Below are 18,495 nucleotides of genomic sequence, written 5' to 3' on the forward strand. Positions count from 1 at the left end.
AGCTTTATAACCTAGAAAATTAGAAATACCAAATAAAATATTCCTTCTTTGTTCATCAAGAAGTAATTTAAGGAATTTATTTTCTTCAGGTTTTGAAGACACTGGGAAAGCAGAAAGATTATATAGCTGTACATTATGTAACACAGTAACTTAAGCTTCAGATCAAAATTTATAATTACAAGGCACTTCCAAGTATCTGGATACAAATTAAGAAAGAACCACATTAAGCATTATGTCAGTTAAGCTATAAACACATGAAAGAAAAAAAAAAAGGTACAACGAAGAAAATAAGTCTGCTGCTGTAAGTGAGCATCCCAAGCTATGTCTGACCCGATCTGGTATGCACACACAGAACAGCACCACATGGAGGAGCTGCTCTGATTCTGGGCTCAGGCAGCACTTTGTACATCTCTACCCATGTAATGGATAATCCACAGAACAGATGACTTGCAGATGAACAACAGTACAAAAAATAGCATCACTACTTTATCAGTGCTTATTAGTGTAGTTTCAAAACACACAAATTTACTTATGGGATGCCCCATGAACACCCTGCCCCTGGAAGTGTTCAAGGTCAAGTTGGATGGACTTTGGGGAACTTGATTTTTTCACAGGCTTTTGCACTCTGGAGCTACAACAAAATGTAAGAGACTATGATTTTAGCTACTAAACAAAGTATTTTAACAAAAACAATAGAAAAAACAAAGGTATAAACCAGGAATTTTAAGGATCTATCTACTTGTCTGCACATTTCTTTGGTAGTTAACATACAGTTCACATAAATGTTACCTTTACTATATGGGAACAGAAATCACCATAAACTCAAACATTAAGGAGACCATATGTTGAGCAAGGGAGAAAATTTCAGTCTTTTTCCATGCATTTTCTCTGGGTGAAGGATAAAGTTATATTGCAAGATTCAGCTTCAAACATTAACTCACACAATTAGCCAGAAATAATTAGACAGTCAGGTGAGAGAGTATTAGTCATCACTCACTGAGCTTTTTCATCTTATGACCTGTACAGATTTTCATAAGGTGAAGGCCAAAATGGGCTACAGCATTTTTATTTGACTAGCATTTATGAATTCATGTATCATTATATAAATATTACCTTTGATTGAGATCTCATTAAAGGTCTCTCTGTCTCATATCAAAATGTCAATAACACTCCTAAGAAGGAAAATGTCATTTAACTAAGGCTGTGCTTATTAATAAGTTCAAAAATGATCACAGAAAATTACTTTTTCTCTTATTAGACTCCCATTTTAATTTTTTTTCAGAGTTATTTTGCTAAGAAAGCAGAAAACAGTCAGTATTTGAACTGATATTTATCTTCCTGAAGAACTATCACAGAACTCTCCTGCCACAGTGATTCTTTTTGGCTTAACACAGCATTTTTTTAAACACTGGCATAGCTTTTCTTTCTCTCAAGTTTCATAACATACTCAGTGCAGAACAAAATATATATCACCACCATACTGAAACTCCCACTGAAATCAAGAGAGGCAAGTGGAAATCCAGAGTGCAAAGGCATTTTCATTATTACCCAACTTCTACCCCAGCATCAATGCTTATGACAGGGTATATTCACTTCCCTGAAGATTCTTCAGCCAGTGCTGGTTCAAAAGTAGGGATGCTTCCTTCCATGTAATCCTAGCAGAAGGGAATGTGGTTTGATACTTCAGGTAGGTGAAAAATCAGTTTCATGTGTTGGGTTACAAACAATATTTTCAAAAAAGGAGACACATCAGTGAACAGCTGACATCACCCCCTTTGAGATGGAGTTTCCCCAAGTGGGAAGACTGGGAAGAGAAATTATTTTAGTTACCAACTATGGGATTTTACAAATGTAAGGCAGCAGATCTTTTTCCTGCCATTCTCTATGGGATTCAAAATGTCACAGTAATTTAGAGAAGCCCTATATGCATCAGAATTGGATTCCCAGCCTGTGTGTTTGGGGGTGTTTCTTCTCCATTTGGCCAAGATTGGCAAGGTTGGATCCATATAATCTGTGTATTTTGCAATTTCTAAATACTAGCTGCATAACAGTCCAGAAAATTCCAATTTACATCTGCTTCTCGAGATACCAAGACTTGTGCCATTTATTTCCTTTACCCTTCTGGATTACCTGATCTGTTTGAATGCAAGGATACTTCTAAGAAAGAAGTAATGCAGTAACATGCAATGCAGATTAATTTTTTTAAAAAATATGAGATAAACATGGTGAAGAATTTTTAAGATAACAGCTCTAGACAGAAACTGTGAATGGCAAATATCATGAGCACCTCTGAAGTGACTGGTGTCAATTCTGATGCTTCCCCAGTATCACAGAATCATCTAAGTTGGAAAAGACCTCTAATATCATCAAGTCCAATCCACTGCCACATTCACTCCTAAATCATGTCCCTGAAAGTGTAACAACCAGACATTTTTTCAACACTTCCAGGCATGGTGATTCCACCACTTCCCTGGGCAGCCTGTTCCAATGCCTTCACCTTACACAGTGAAGAAAGTTTTCCCAATATCCAACCTAAACCTACCCTGGTGCAACACAAGTTATAAAGCATAACATCAGGAGCTACAGAGCACAGTGAAAAGGGAAATGTGAAAAGCTGGAGCAGGAAAGTGAGGAGAGCATATGTGAACACCCGAGACAATTCAGCAGCTGAGCAGCCCTTCCTTTGGCAGTGTAGGGACTGCAGTGGCTGCATGAACAGTCCTTCCATTGCAGCAGTACTAAATGTAATGCCAAGGACAGCCTCCAGACAGAAACCTATTACCAGGATGGTCCCACAAGCTGCCCTGGAAAGGTGCTCTGTCTAGAGAGCTATTGAAGAGTGTGCATGTGGTGTGGTGGTGCTTAAGTAAGGTGCAGCTGCAAGTAGGTGCACACTGTACCACAGCACACTCTGATGTCCATGTGCCTCCAGGGATCTGGGTGGGAATCACTGGTGAGACTGCTTAGCAGGATGCTCTGGAAAGCTCTTACTCCTGAGTGCCACATCAGTCCATTCAGTCTTGGTGATATCATCAGTAACATAAAATGACAGTGTAAGAGCAACAACTTCGACCCATTCTTTGGCATTTTTTAAGCTTAAGTAATCTTGGGATTGTCACAGAAATAAAGAATATGCTATGTTATACCCTCAGAGTTCCAGTTTAAGTGAAGAAACTGTAAAATCACAAATACTGAATAGAGTTCCTAATGTGCTGTGTTTGTAGAGGCTCTTTGGTACAAATTGTTCCAGTAAGGACATGGAATAACTTATGTTCGGTAATTTGCTTCTTGTTCCACCTGGTTCAGATGGTAACACAAGACTAAGTGTTTCTTGGCTAAATCCACCCACTTTCAGTTTAGTTAAATCATGTTTCTTTTGGGACTCTGCCATCAAAATGTAGAAAACATGCAGATCTGGAGATATAAAGAGTATTTTTGTATCACAGAAATATCAATTATGCTATCAACTCTCTAGATATGTAAATAATGCTAAATGACAGACAACTTTAGGTCTCTGAGATTTTTATATATTTCCCCCCTGGATAACCTATACCATAAATTCAATAGTGCAAATTTTTTAAATTATATACTATAGCTATTTTAACATATTTTGGGACATAAGATCTTCTCATACATATATGTGTGTGTGTGTGTGTGTGTGTGTGTGTGTGTATGCAAGTCTCCCCAAACTGTAAACTGCTTCCTAAACAGCATTTGTTAAATATCTTAAAGAAGAATCTTTAACTCTATTGGTCTCAAGACTGACTGCAGTTATATACCATACAAATGATTTTATGGTGGATGACAAAGTAACAATTCCCTGTGCCTATTTAACATCCAATTCACACATCAAACTCCTCCTTTAAATCTGAAGAGATGCCCACCTTAAATCTAAGATTTCTATGTTTGACTATTTATTCTCTTTATCCCTCTGTCCATGTCCAAAATGCCTTTCTTACTCTTTTTTGACTGATCTTCTACCTCACAGCATCAAGAACACAACGGTTATGACTACATAAAACACACTGAAATAGCGTCATATCCTATTCATTATGCACCCAAAGGATCAGTATCTCAGAGAAATTTCCTAGTGCTAACAGCAATTTTGCATGTAATCAACAGGTTTGCTTTTTTAAAGTAAGACAATCAGAATTATAAGACAGAGGAAAAAATTTCCAATGGCCATACTCCTAACTTCCTAATCAATAATTTATTCTTAGAATAATATTTATTCTAGAATAAATATTCTAGAATAAATAATTCTAAGAAATTAACTAAGAATTTATTTCTTAAATGTATATAATTAAATATCTATAAATTTAAGTTGATGTAAAATGCCTACAAGCTGGATCTTCCTCTTGGTTACCTGTAATAGATTGGGTTTTATACTGTATTCTCAGAAATAACTGTACTCCATGTCCTCAGTGGGCACTTGAGTCAGCATGATTATGACTTCTTTGGTCCCTCTCAGCTACACACACGCAGTCTGAAAAGACTCAGCAGGGATCTGGCAGACCTGTGAAAGTAAAGTTCTGAGACAGGATCTTTAATGGCATGGCAAAAAGGTAAATGATGTTGTCAGGGAGAAGTTGGTAAAGCAACTCATTTACATAAACTTGTTTAGATATACCAGGATTAACTCTCACCTGAAAACAGAATGATTACAATTTAAATCTGAGCTATTTTTCATATGCTTCTTCATGTGTACACAGAGACATATGTCTTGCACCTTAGGCAGGTGAAGATATCAGTGTACACACAGCCCACCTTATGTTCTGTACAGCTTGCATATCTCATAAAACTTTCCCAGATTCAACTTACTGCCATAGCTACCCTCACATTTCTTAAAAATCTTTCCTTTTTTAATTCAAGCCATTTCCTCAGTACTTCTTCCTACTTTAAGCTCTGAATTAGTCTTATAACCAACTTTAAAGCTTATTCACCTTACTCCTGACTTCAACATAAAATCTTGTTGGCTTCTACCTTTCCTTGATACATTCCTGTCATCATTAACAAGCAGAATCAAAAAATCTAGCCAAGGACTAAAATTTCAATGTCATTGGAATACAGATGCTTCTTAGTGTGTGTGAAAAAAATCCCACATCATATTTTCCTGACATCCTCGACATTTCTTTTAAGAACAAGTAGGAATAACAGCATTAATAAGATGAACATACATCACAATTATATTATGATAATATGAACAAAATACTATAATGAACTCTTAATCACTACTTAGTATATTACAAATTTCATATGGAGAAAATAATAACTTACATATATAATGAATAATATTGTAGTAGGACTAATATAGTTCTAAGTTAATTACACACTGTGTAGCTGATTTAGTTGCATTTAGCTAAGGAATTGTTCCAATCTCACTACAGATTAATTATGTCTTTAGGCATATACTCTCATTTATAACTGTCACTTGTAACCATAGCTGTTGACAAGGCTGCTCTGCAGACCCTTCCTTTATGAAAACAAACACACCAAACCCCAAAAACAACAAAAGCAACAAAAAACCCCCAGCAAAGTGCCGGAACGAGACTCAAAATCTCTAATAGCTAGGGTATGCAATGACAAAACACCAGAGGACTTGCAAGTTTCATTTTACTGCATTTCTTCCCCCAAAAAAACCATCTTTTGTAGTACCTACTTAGTAAGGTTATGCCTCAGTGCACTTTATTTAATACCTAGCTTTCCCAAATTTGACAGAGATGAAATTTAATATCTTATCAATTCTAGAAATTGCTGTATTTTACAAATCCCATATAAATTAAAGAGAAGGATATAGGTAACTGCCAAAGACCCTCCCTATGATTTTTCTATAAGTTTTTACCGACTAAAGGAAACAAGTCACTTTCTAGCTTTTGATTCCACGCCAGAAGAGTAATTTTTATGAGAGGAATGGGTAATAAGTACTAGCAAGTATGTCAGATATTCATAAATCTAAAACAAGAGAGCCGTTCTTAGTTCGAGGTGTTCAGCCTAATTCTCACCACACCATGAAAAGTTACATGAGTCTCAAATACCTAAAATGACAGAAGAAAAAAATCTACATGGGAAAGTAGAAGGGGAGGATGGTAAGTCAAATTTAGACACACCGTACACCTATTCGACTTTTCCAGGTTCACTGCAAAACTGTAGAGAAGCAATCACATTTTTTAGCAAATCATTCCTACTTCCTGTGATTCTCTTTGAAGCAAAGACTGGGGCACATCAGCCAGACATCTTTGAAAGAGAACATATTTAGTGTAGCCAGCGTGCCCCTTCCATATTATAAGGACACACAGGCTAAACCAATGACCAGTCATTTAGGTCACTTTAGGACAAGCATGTTTAGCACAGCTCATAGCAGGGGAACAGACTATATCCAGTTTGAATTAAGACTCCCAAACTACATGTTTTGCAGACAGAAGGGACTCAGCATCAATTGCTACACTCCTACTGAGCAAAATTACTTGCTACTTTAAATATAGCCCACAGAACTGTATTTTCACTGAACCTGACAAAACCCACAGTGAATTCAGCACAAACCCAGGTATTCTTACTGCACTGTAAAGGAAATCACACATATCAGACTTAATAAACTTATTTGATATATGCAAATGTTTCCAGAAAGTTACAGCACATGCTGGCATAAATTTACACTTTAGCATTTAAAAAAATAAATAAATGACCAACCAAATAGGAAGAACAACCTAAATTCTTTGAATTTCTTTACAGTTCCAAGAAATAAAAAAAAGTACCCCAGGAAATCATCTTTCCTTTGTAGCAGTAAGACTCATTACACAGTAGAACAAAACTTTACAAAACTCTAGTTCTCTGCACAAAAGTACCTCCCACATCCCAAGCAGTGCAGTACAACTCTCGTGCTAGGGTGCCCCAATATACATTATGAATGGTAGAATAATATGATGGCAAGAGGGATTTAGAAGGTAAACTAAATCCACACTGGCAGAAAGAAACTACCTAACACGAAACATCACCAGCAGTGTTGCAGTATAGATATGACTCTAAGACTAAGTATATCTTAGTTATGGAATTTGCGTTCTCCATGTTCAGGGAAATATTGTAGTGCATTAGTGAGAGGAAACCTGCAAAGAGCCTCCTATCACTTCTTATTTATGAATTATTCTACAGATCCAGGTTTCCATGGCATGCAGTATATGCTTGTGGCTTTCCGCCACATGAAAAAATAACCTGCAACAATAAACACTACATCATCATATGTGCCATACATTATATCCAAAAAATTCTTCAGAAGAATTTCAGTATTTCAGCAATACAGCTGAAAAGAGTAAAGAAGATTCAACGATGCAAGCAATAAACATGTAAGAATAACTAATTTGCAAAAACTAGCAATGTGAGGAAAATAACAAGATGATACATTGAACAATCAATGATTCCTCAATATAACACTATTTCAAATCTGGGATTAAAGTGTTCTGAACATGCTCCTTCTGAAAGAGAGAAGAGTTCTCCCCAAAGATATAGCAACCACTTTTACAGGTTTGGCTACGTGACTGAGACTATGAGAAGCCCAGTATCAATATGGATCTTTTAATATTACATCTGGATTCACACATGGATGAATTGTTCATTTTCTTAACCCTTTTTGCAGGAAAAAAAAGTGTTTTGGATTACAAAGCAATAATACTGTTTACTATGAAGTGTTCCTTTCCTCCTTGGCACAGAAATAATGCAATATATCACAGCATCCCATTAGCACATTCAAAGTGATGATTAGGATTCACAAAATCACTTAGGCATGTGTTTATGTTCATATTAGTTCAGCAAACCAATAAACCTCATTTTTGGTTATGTATACCTAAAAATCCCACTTGAATAATTAATCGGTTTACACCAAAAACATGTGCATTTGTCCACTCATATTAATGAAAACACAAAAAATGCTTAAAAAATTACCCAAGTATTTAACTGCTTCATTAGATCACAAAAGTTTAAATATGTACTTAAATGTCACATTGCATCAGTGTTAAGATGTGCATGCACTTAAGTTCTGTATTGAATCAGCAAACGTCCATAGAATATTTTCCTATGCAGAAAAAAAAATCCTTTTTACCACCATGAACAGCAAAACACTGAAGCTTTAAAATTTCAAAATATGGGACCAGCATAGAATTGAAATTAATTCACAGGTGTAAATATTATATACAATAATAAACACCTCTTTTTTTTTTTTTTTGAGTAATAAATTTAATCTAAAATAACATCTATAATAAAATAACATAAAAAATAAAAGATTATGGGATCCCGTAGTCAGTTAGAGAAACGACTGTACCTAAGACTCTGGTATTTGAGACTAAAAATTCTGGTAGTCAAAGTTTCTGTTGATGCTAAAGTCCTTTCTCAAGAAAATCAAAAATATGGCTTCTATGTAAGATTTTTCTTACTTTTTTTTTTCCAGTCTTGCAAAAAAAAAATAAAATTAAGAAGGTATAATAGAAGTGTAGCTTGATGACTTAATAGTACAGTGATGGGGAAGCAGATTCATAACAAGTTCAAATTTATGATTATGAGAATTAAGAAGTCATATTTTTCCCTACTGGCAGAATAAGAGGCTCTTAGTGACTGGTTAGGGTTGAAGAATATTAAATCATGAGCCCCCAAATATCTATTTGATAGTGCATTTGGATAGTAAGATATTAGGTGTCATAAAAGTACACTTGTCTTTGTCGTAGACCTTTACTACTTTATGATAATAATTCTTCAGAGAATACATCCTGATTGTAGTATTACTTACTAGTATTAATGAAATTTCCCCTCTAAGTGATAAATGCTATATTTTTATTAATCCAGCATATAATACTGACTTGTTTCTCAAAGAACTTACAGAACATTTCCAGGCACATTCAGCTATCTTTACTGCCTTAACTAAAAACACTTGCAAAAAATATTTTTGTTGTAGACCCTCCAAGTGAGAATACCATCATGTTGCAATGAAATCAATTACCACATGTTGTAAAGACTGGATGAAAGACCAAGATGTTCTACTTCTGTAAGTTCTTTTTTAGCATTAATTTTTTTACCTATTGATTTTAGAAAAGAAGTCACTCAGAGTAATGGAAGTTCCTGAATTTCCATGTGCAAGTTAATCAAATGGACAAAAACAACAGATGGAACAGGAATCTGGATATCCCAGTTCTCTTCCAGGTTACTGTCTTAATTGCTGTCCTAGAGCATTTTTTTCCCTCCAGTATGTTCTCGTGTATGTGTTTGCACATGTATTCAAAATTTCAGCTGAAGGGAGGCTGGAAGATTCTTATTTAAATCCTGTATCAGTAAGTACAGATGTTTTCCATATCCTATGTACCTCGTGCCAATGAAATAATCTGAATAAGATCAGCTGTAGCTTTAAGCTTCCTGAAGAATTTGATTCTGCTGACTCTTCAGGGTGTACAGACTAAAGAGCACCAATAGCAAAGATTTGAAGTAGGCTTACCCTAAAGCATGCATTCAGGTAATCAGTGGAGACAAGGGGGAAGCAATCTCCAGATCTTCTGGATCTACGAAGAATATAAGCCTTTAAGGGACTCTGCTGGTTTCCTAATGGACAGCTACCCTTGCAGTCCTTCTAGCCAGAACACTAGGCAATCACTTAAGTGTGAACAGAGGGAATTTGTATGTTCTTTATACATGTAGCAGCTATATAACTTGGTCAAAAACGTAAGTTCAAAATTTTAATGGAATCTGGACCAAGAGGAAGAAAATAGAGATGAAAATCAGAGACTTGCCTGATCAGTCACTCATACAGGACATTTCTAGTTGAACACAAGGATATAAAATGATTGCTAATATAATCTTTAGAACTGCCTTCTGTAAATACCAGTAAGTACCACATCATTTGGTTTATTCTTACCTTGATTACTGCTCAAACACCAGTGAGAACTGCTTTCATTTTAGAATGGTATTCACTGTTTTAATAATAGTGAAGGTTGCACTGTGCCACCCTTCATATAGCATAAGTTTCCTTAAAATCTAGCTCAGTAATATTTCTTTCTACACGAACTTGTACTTGAAGACAATGTAGATGTTTGCAAGTTAAGTTTATGATACTACAACAGTCTAATTACAGAACTGCAAGGGGCTTAGCAGCATATGCTCAGCAATGCCCTATGCAGTTACATAAAATCAAGTGATAGTTAAACAGCATTAATAACATTTTATCTCCTATTAACAGCAGATAAATTTATGATTTATGTAAAAGGTAAAAAGAAAAAAAAAAAGAAAGAAAACAGAAAAACAAATGTTTACAGTTAAAGATCTTCAGTACTGATTCCTGTTGACCTAATTTTGGCTCCATGAAGTCTAAACTCTAAGCTATTTCAGTGGCAGAACAGTAAATTCAAAATTATGCTTGCTTCTGGAAAACCTTCTTTAGGACTCACATCCTAACATCTATTCGTAATTTCTTTCAGCATTATTACCCATAAAATGGAAAACAATAAAAAGAGCTATTAGTAACTAACAGGAAAGTCAATGGAAAATAGATGAGTTGTTCGGTTTAAAAATTATTACCTTTTTTGAGGTAAGCCATTATCTGAGTCCAATAATTGTTCTTCATTTAATATTTTCAAGTAGTTTACATAAAAATGTGAAAAATCAGGGTCCAGCAATGTTGGTTCTCAGGTGACTACAACTACGCCTTTGGGTTAGCCTACAGCTATTTGTTCCAATCAAGGAGGAACCTCTGAAAAACTCATCTATCTTTAGGAATAAGAATTATTAATGGTGAGCTACCAAATAGTAATGACATATTTTTTAAAAGAACTTCATTATAGTTTTTGCATGATTTCATCATTTCTCTTTAATATCCACCTGCAAGAGAAAGCACAGAAAGCAGAGATATTGTACTCTCTCACACATTCCTACCCGTAAGTAGGTAAGATGTCTTCTTCCCCCTTCCATATGCTCTTTTCAACAAAGCATTTAGGGGAAGCCATGGTTTCTAATGTTTAATCAAAATGGAATATTTATTGAGGCATTCCTTCCATTATCAAAATACCCATTTTGTCTCACTTTGAGACAATCATTTGAGAAGCGCTAAAAATAAGCAAGGTAACTTCCCTACATATTTGACATTCCTTAAAAACTTCCCAATAAAAGATAAACAGCCCTGACAGTCACTCCCTTTTCTGTTATTAGTATCAACAATACAATATTACTTGACAACTAAGCTAATTATCCCTAAGCTTAAAAGAACTCTTTCTTCGCACCTTAGCACTATATAGAATTTTTGACCATGCCATTATGGAGTTTCCTAACAGTGCACATGGAAGTCCTTCTCAAGGTAACAATGCCAAACAAACTTGTTTTGGTTTTATGTGAGAGCTTGCCTCACTGTCTGCTGGTCACTCATCTTCCATGGCTGCTGCTCAGGACTCAATCAGCACATGATTATTTCACCATCTTCCATGTTTATCTGGTTCTGTGTATACTTGAATTGAGTACATTTATTGTGAATAGAATATAGGCCAATCCATTTCATAATTAACACTGTGCATTTTATGCTTTTCTATGACTGCATCACTGAAGAAAATGGCTCAATCCAGGCAAGATATGAAAGTAGACATGAGAAAAACTGTTTGCAAAGATAGGATTTATTTTTTAGGGTACCTTTATCCACTTTTTTTCTCTTCTTTGTGTAATGCATAGAGTCATGAGTATACGGCAATTTAGTCTATTTAATTTAGAGGATTATTTTATTCGCTTGGGTGTTTTTTGATGCTTTTTTTGTGGGAGTAATTTCAAGCATTGAATTGAAGAATTATTACTGATTTTGTGAAAATATTTCCATGCTCTAAGATAGCATTAGATTAGGGAAGTATTGGCTCTTGGGGTTTTTATACAGGCTTGAGATACAGATACAAAAAAATACCTATGAAAAAATAAACCAGGAGTGTTACACAGGCTATCTGAAGCACCTGTCCACATATACATGTTGGCTCCATTAATGGCAAGCAGCTGCATGTTTGAAGAAAGCAGTGGAAGTTAAACTGTTTTACCCACAGGAGAAAGGTTAACCATGACAAATAATATGTCCAATGAAATACTAGACACACACACACACTCTGATTATAACAACAGCAAGTTAGCTAAATGAAGTGACAAGGGAATGAAATTCCAGTACTGCAGGAACTGCAGAAATGCAACCCCAAGAATACAGTCTGTGATAACAAAACAATACTGACATACTGACTGAAGTCTATCTTCGATGATCATTGGGATTGTATCAACCTAGTGCACGAATGTATGACTATTGCAGCTGTTTGGGTAGATCATGGAGAAAATAACTTCTATTTTCTCTAACGTGCCTCAGTAATTGAACTTGCCACTGTCAGACAGTTGGCCTGGTATTTCCCGTTTTTCATACCAGCTATGTTTGTCCAGCTCCCCAAACCTGTGACTTTCCAAGACAAGCTTTCATTTTCAGATGACCCTACTATAGTTCTGAAGAAGTTTTTTGGTTTGGTTTTCCTTGGGGTGGTGGTATATTTGTTTTTTAAAGCAAATATTATTTGACTACTTTAATGCACGTTTTTCTTGGATATTTAGCTTGTATCAGTGACTCCAGTATTATTAGGAAGCAGATGGAACTTCTCTCCTGGTATCTTGCCATCCTGACAGAATGATGTATGTGAGCAATTGAAAGATCTTTATCTTACTCTACATTGCTCTTAGATGTTTTCTAACTCCTTTGAAACTGACACACGGCTTGGTGTCCACTTTTCTTATGGTAACTCTGTGCTTTGTGTTTCCATCAGGTTGAACATTACCCATATGCATTCACAGTTTGCTACACACACATCTCAGCTTGTTTCTTACTTTTTTATCTGCACTTAGGCATAGTACAGTCCTTATGTACACATCAGAGCTTTGAGACTGCCATAGAAAAAAAGGCTTGAACATACTAATCAAACCTTTCACATACATATGCTACTGTCTCCAACATTCCTTTCAACTTAGTGTACCATTCTCCTTCCAGTGGGTAAATTGCCTTCTGTTTGGTACCTACAGTAAAACAACTAGATTTGTAGATGGGAAGAGAGCAAGGGATGTCATGCTCAACTTCAGCAAGACTTTAAACACTGGCTACCTCAATTCTTGTATCTAGCTTGGGATATTATGGTCTTCATTGCTGGAGAGATTTAGAACAAAAGACTGACTAGATAAGGTGATTCACAGGTAAGAGGGCAGCTCCAGAGAGGTCCAATACATACTGCAAGTACCTATGAGGAGGTATAAAGAAGACAAAATCAGACTATTCACAGTGGCACATATGACAGGAGGATGTGAGACAGATAAATTTTGTTGAAATGAGAGATGCAGACAGGATGTAGAAAAAAACCACTTTCATCATAAGGACAGTCAAGCACCACAACGGGTTGCCCAAAGAGGTTGTGCCATTCTTGGATAGTTTTAAAATCTAAATGGATAATGCGCTGAGCAATGTGATCTGTTCTCACAGTTGACCCTGTTTAGAGCTAATGACTTCCTGCAATCCCTTCCAACCTGAATTATGGTCCTAAAACAACAAGAGACTCATGTGAAGCACAATTATATTCAGTTTTACTTTTCTGTCCTCTCTAAACATACATTTAGATTGTTTGTTACTAAGTACAATTTCTGCCACACCATTACAAAGTTCATACAGCAAGTTCTATTCATGTTGCATTAGAGACTGTGCTTATTATTTGGCAGGAATCTATAAGGCAATGTGCAATATGTTGTAGGTCACCATTTTCACAGTGCCTTGGAGAAACAGTAAAAATTAAAAGACAGTGCAATTCAATCAAATATAAGTTTCTGCATGTAGGCAGGAAGAATCACCTAGGAAAAACCCAAATGAGGTATGAAGTAATGGTTCTTCAGAATAGGATCATAAATTAACAACAAATCGCAAATCAAATAAGAATAAAGAAATTCTGCTAATATTAAGAAGCTAGTAAAGAGATAAGACAGTACAGAGAAAACCACACAGAAGATTCAGCTCCTCAGATATGAAGAGCTGCTTAAACCCCTTTTCCTCCTAATTCATTCAAACTCCTGAATTCATTCAAACTTCTCTTGTAGGGAAGTGAAATTCACTTCTTCTTGGCAGAACCAAGAAGATACATGTGGAGCTTTGTTTTTTTGTATTATTGTTTTATTATTTAAAACTGCCCTGAAGAAATAAAGAATGCAACTGTTCCTTTAAATAGTTTTGACTACGGGAATACTAATGGAAAACGTTACTTAAGAGTTCTTATTAAGTGATTAGCTTTTCCTTTATATTTCTATAGGACCTTCAAAAATGACAATATAAATTTAGTATTATAGCTGCTCATAAACCATTAAGAACAACACAAATATCTTCTTTATAAATGAGAAGGTAGAAGGTCCTGAAAAATAATTCAGGTTTGAATGTGAGGAAGTAAATTTATGCAAATTGCTGTTAGTCACCTATGTATTCATTTCACTAGCAAAACAACATTATAAATGATCCTTAGCCAACAGTTCTTCATTTGAAGGCATGTGATGCAAATATTTATTCAAAAGAGAAAAAGAAAATCACTTAAGGATAAGCATAAGTCTTACCACGCCAATAGAAAAGTAGTTATTGATGATGTTGTAAGGCACTGGGTCTCCTTTCTCATCTTTATCATTGGGTATTACTTCAAATTTCCACCTGTCCAGTAAAATCTCTGAGCTATTCTCAATGTCTTTTAAGATCTTCATCAAATTCTCACCTTCATACCCTAGCAAAACATAAAACCAGTTATTTAATCAAGCATAATAAAGTTTCATTACATGTTCTTTCTCTTTCTATATGGTTGGACTGGGCTCTTCATCTAATTGAAGATGCCCCTGCTCATTGCAGGGAGGGCTGGACTAGTTAACTAACCTTTAAAGATTCCTTCCAACCCAAAATATTCTGTGATTCTGAGACTGGAAAAATGAAAGCAATTCATATAAGACCATAAAAGCAGAATTGTGCTCAAAGTATTGACAATTTTCCAGCACTTGTCATTAAAAGGAGTACAAATACAAAGCCAATTAAGCATGTAAATTTAGAATAATTCTGCAGATTTCAGTGGACATCAAATTTGTGATGAAGAAAATAATTAGATCTTCAAAATTTGCCAATCTCTTGAATTTTCCAAATGATCCATAAAGTTAAGTTTATACTTTGCAAAATGTTCTTGATGAGAAATGAACCTTAATATTTAAATTCCCTTGATTTCAAAATTTATGGAAAAGAGACATACTGCTCTTTTGCCTGACAAGACACTGAAAGGTTAAAAGCTATCTACAAATATTCATGGTTATTTCAATCTGGTTTAGCATAAAAATTACAAAATTACAAATTCACAGCTGATAGCTTTATCAGCAAAAGTAACATTTTTGCTTATTTCAACAACTTCATTAGCCTCATCCTGCTTTGTAGAGAGAATTTACTCTTAGCTGCAAATAAGCACTCGCATGTAATCCACTAAATTGAGTAGAAAACTTGTTAATGCACTCATGAGTATATACAACATACACGTGTGCATGAAGAAAAACTGTGGGGGTTTTACTAAGTGACATTATCAGCTCTGAATATTATTCAGAACAAACGACTTTGTAACAGATAGCTAAGATCTGGGGATTCAGTCCTTCTTCAAAGCAGAAAAAACAAGATTTCCTATTCAAGCAATATGTACTGCTGGTGTTATGAACAGCTTTAGCAGGGCAAGCCACTCAAAGGCTCCTTGCTGAAAACCCATTGCTGATGTATTTGTTTATGGCTGCCTAGCACACTTTTGCTAGTTACTGCTAACCACCACATGACAGCAGCATGCACAATTCCACTTCTCTGAGACCTTGAGATCACTCACCAGCAATTTAGTTTCTGGAATCCCTGTCTCCTTTCCCATCTATGGAAGTTCCAGAAAATCTGTATTATGGTATTGTTTACCACAAAGCAATTGGGCAAAGAATGATGAAACCCAGAATATTTCCCTATTGTTTTTTCTACTTTAGTCCAAATGGAATCACTTAAGATACAGAACATGAATAAAAGTGAAGGTAGGGACAGGTCCCAGATAATGTAATTAAACATTCTCATAATTAACCCTACTTAGAACAGCAGATTGGACTAGTGACTTCCTATGATATCTTTCAGTTATTCTGTGTCTCTATGAACAATTCAGAAAGTTAAGTAAAGCTGATTTGAATAGATTTTGTCTCACTTGTTTTCCTTTTTTCCCCTTGGACTATGAGAATGTAAACAATCAACAGTTGTAACAGAGAAAATAAAGGATGTTCTCAAATGATTTGACAGAACATCATGGTTAACAAAGTGCTACAGCATGAAAACTACTGAGAATTTGCTAGACTCTCTGGCAACAAACAACACAGACATTTAGAAAGGAAACTGATCAGACAGAAGAAGTTAAGACCTCTGCAAAATCTGACAAGTTCCCAACAAAACAACCAAGTTCTAAATACAAAATATCTCAGCTGAAACAACCAAGATCTGAACTAGATCTGGCTATGAGCCCATAAGTTGAGGTGCTTTCACCACAGACTGAATCTTGTCTAAGATTTTCTTCTTTGTGTCTCCTTCAAGTTATCCTGTAATACAGATGCTAAATGGAGTTTTTTGGAGGAGTCGAGAGTAAGTCTCTGTACATCCAGGAAAGGATGCATAGGGTATTAAAGGTTTGATTTTTAAAATATTCTTCTTTCAGCATTCTTTGCCTTCTCATTTTCTGATAAATAGTACCACAGCACTTATTGTCTGGAATTCTCTGTAGCAAAACAGAAAGGGAGTGGATCAGAGGAACTAATCAAAGGCTGAAACATGTTTTTCATTTAATATATTTAAAAATTATTAAACCACTCCTAACCCATTATTAGATGTTTCAGTAACCCTTTCAGAACAGCCCCCATTAAAACCCATTTAAGACTGCTCCCTTTACAAGGTATTGATAACTGCAATACAGATGGTAAAAAGCTAATCAAACAGCTATACACTATTCTTATTAAACTTTGGAACGTTTTTGGTGTCAGCAGAAGCTAAAAACAAGGTATGAAGCAAGGTATGATTGCAACCTGTAATATCTTACATATCTATACAATTACAAACAGATCATTCAAAAAATAGAAAAGGTAATGGCTCTTTATGAAAACAAATCCAAATGCAGATGTTGATGCAAAAGGTTTTTTTCTTTTAATTCTACAACAAAAGGCATTTTCATTTGTGTTTACCTCCTCCCCATCTCAGACACCTTGCTAAATCATTGCCAGTCCCAAGAGGCAGGATAGCAACAGGAGGATGCTTAATCAAGTTTGCTTTCTCTGTGAATAAAGAAGGAAAAAACACAACTAAGGAACAAAAATTATCTAACTGCATGGTATTATATAACTGTGGGTTTTTTTTCAGTGAAAGACTTGTTTTGTATATGAAATTATGATGCGTGCTCTGCAATGAGCATTTTACCAAGTCAGTCCATTTTGTAGCCCCTTCTCCACTTGATATTCAATCCTTAATCCTAATTTACTCATTTATTATCATAAGCATTTTTTAATCCTAATTGATTCGTTATCATAAGGACTTTGTAAATCATAGATATGACATTCATAAACAATGATACTCAAGATCTTTCCAAGATCTCACTCTCGTTCTCAGATCTGCCATTCCCAGCTGTGAATACAGGAGAGTAATAGTTAAGGGCATGAATAATGAGGTGAACCTTCTACTTTTTCACCTGGGTGACCAAATCTGTATTAAACTGTGTATTCACCTGGAGTTGTGTCTACACCTAAGCACCACTACCAAGAAGTCACTGGAACTAACACAAGACCTTAGATGGGTTTGCCCACCTGAAATTAAACCCGCTATTCAAAGGGAGCACTGACCTGTCTGATCAAAGTCCTTAAGTAGCAATTTTGTATTTATTAAACTATATTTTGAAATGAATAAGTTTATAGCATCTTTTCAGTCTTTACTGGTACTTTTGTAGCATTGTAAGCTCAAGGATCTTTTCAAAATCCGATGAGAATACCCTTGTCAAGAAATACAGCCTTTCTGAAAGCTGGAACATACATTTCAAATATATAGTTTGTCAAATTTCCCATTTAATGTGAATGAATAGCATGTCTAGTTTAAAAGTTATACTTAATCAAACAGATATTTTGTTTATAGAAATATGCACAATTATCAGCAATTATCAGCAGGAGTTTTTCTATATAATGGATCTAGCAGGGAAATCAATATTTATCAATATTTTAGAAAGATTTAACATTTACATAACCAGTTTAATGGAAATCTTCCAGAGAATGTAATATTTAATAGAGTAATTTAAAAAAAAGTTTTAAAGTTTCAAACTGATGAGATTTATTTTTTTTCTTTTATTTTTTCTTTCCTTTCTTTTTTTAATTTTCTTTTCTCTTGCAGTGCTCTCAGCTAAAGCTCTTTGTATATCAAGAGATCAGGGAAGACCA

The 18,495-nt window shown here is 35.2% G+C and overlaps 1 protein-coding gene across 1 annotated transcript in view; it reads right to left on the reverse strand.

Moving 5' to 3' along the window:
• DGKB (diacylglycerol kinase beta) overlaps positions 1–18,495 on the reverse strand; it is a 331,799-nt gene that overhangs the window by 177,160 nt on the left and 136,144 nt on the right. The window contains exons 19-20 of the mRNA XM_058833546.1: positions 17,260–17,349; positions 14,605–14,765 (exon numbers count right to left, since the gene is read on the reverse strand). Coding sequence (XP_058689529.1) covers positions 14,605–14,765; positions 17,260–17,349 — 251 coding nt within the window. The remainder of the gene's footprint in view (positions 1–14,604; positions 14,766–17,259; positions 17,350–18,495) is intronic.

This window comes from Poecile atricapillus, chromosome 2, assembly GCF_030490865.1.
Source record: "Poecile atricapillus isolate bPoeAtr1 chromosome 2, bPoeAtr1.hap1, whole genome shotgun sequence".
Classification (NCBI taxonomy): Eukaryota; Metazoa; Chordata; class Aves; order Passeriformes; family Paridae; genus Poecile; species Poecile atricapillus.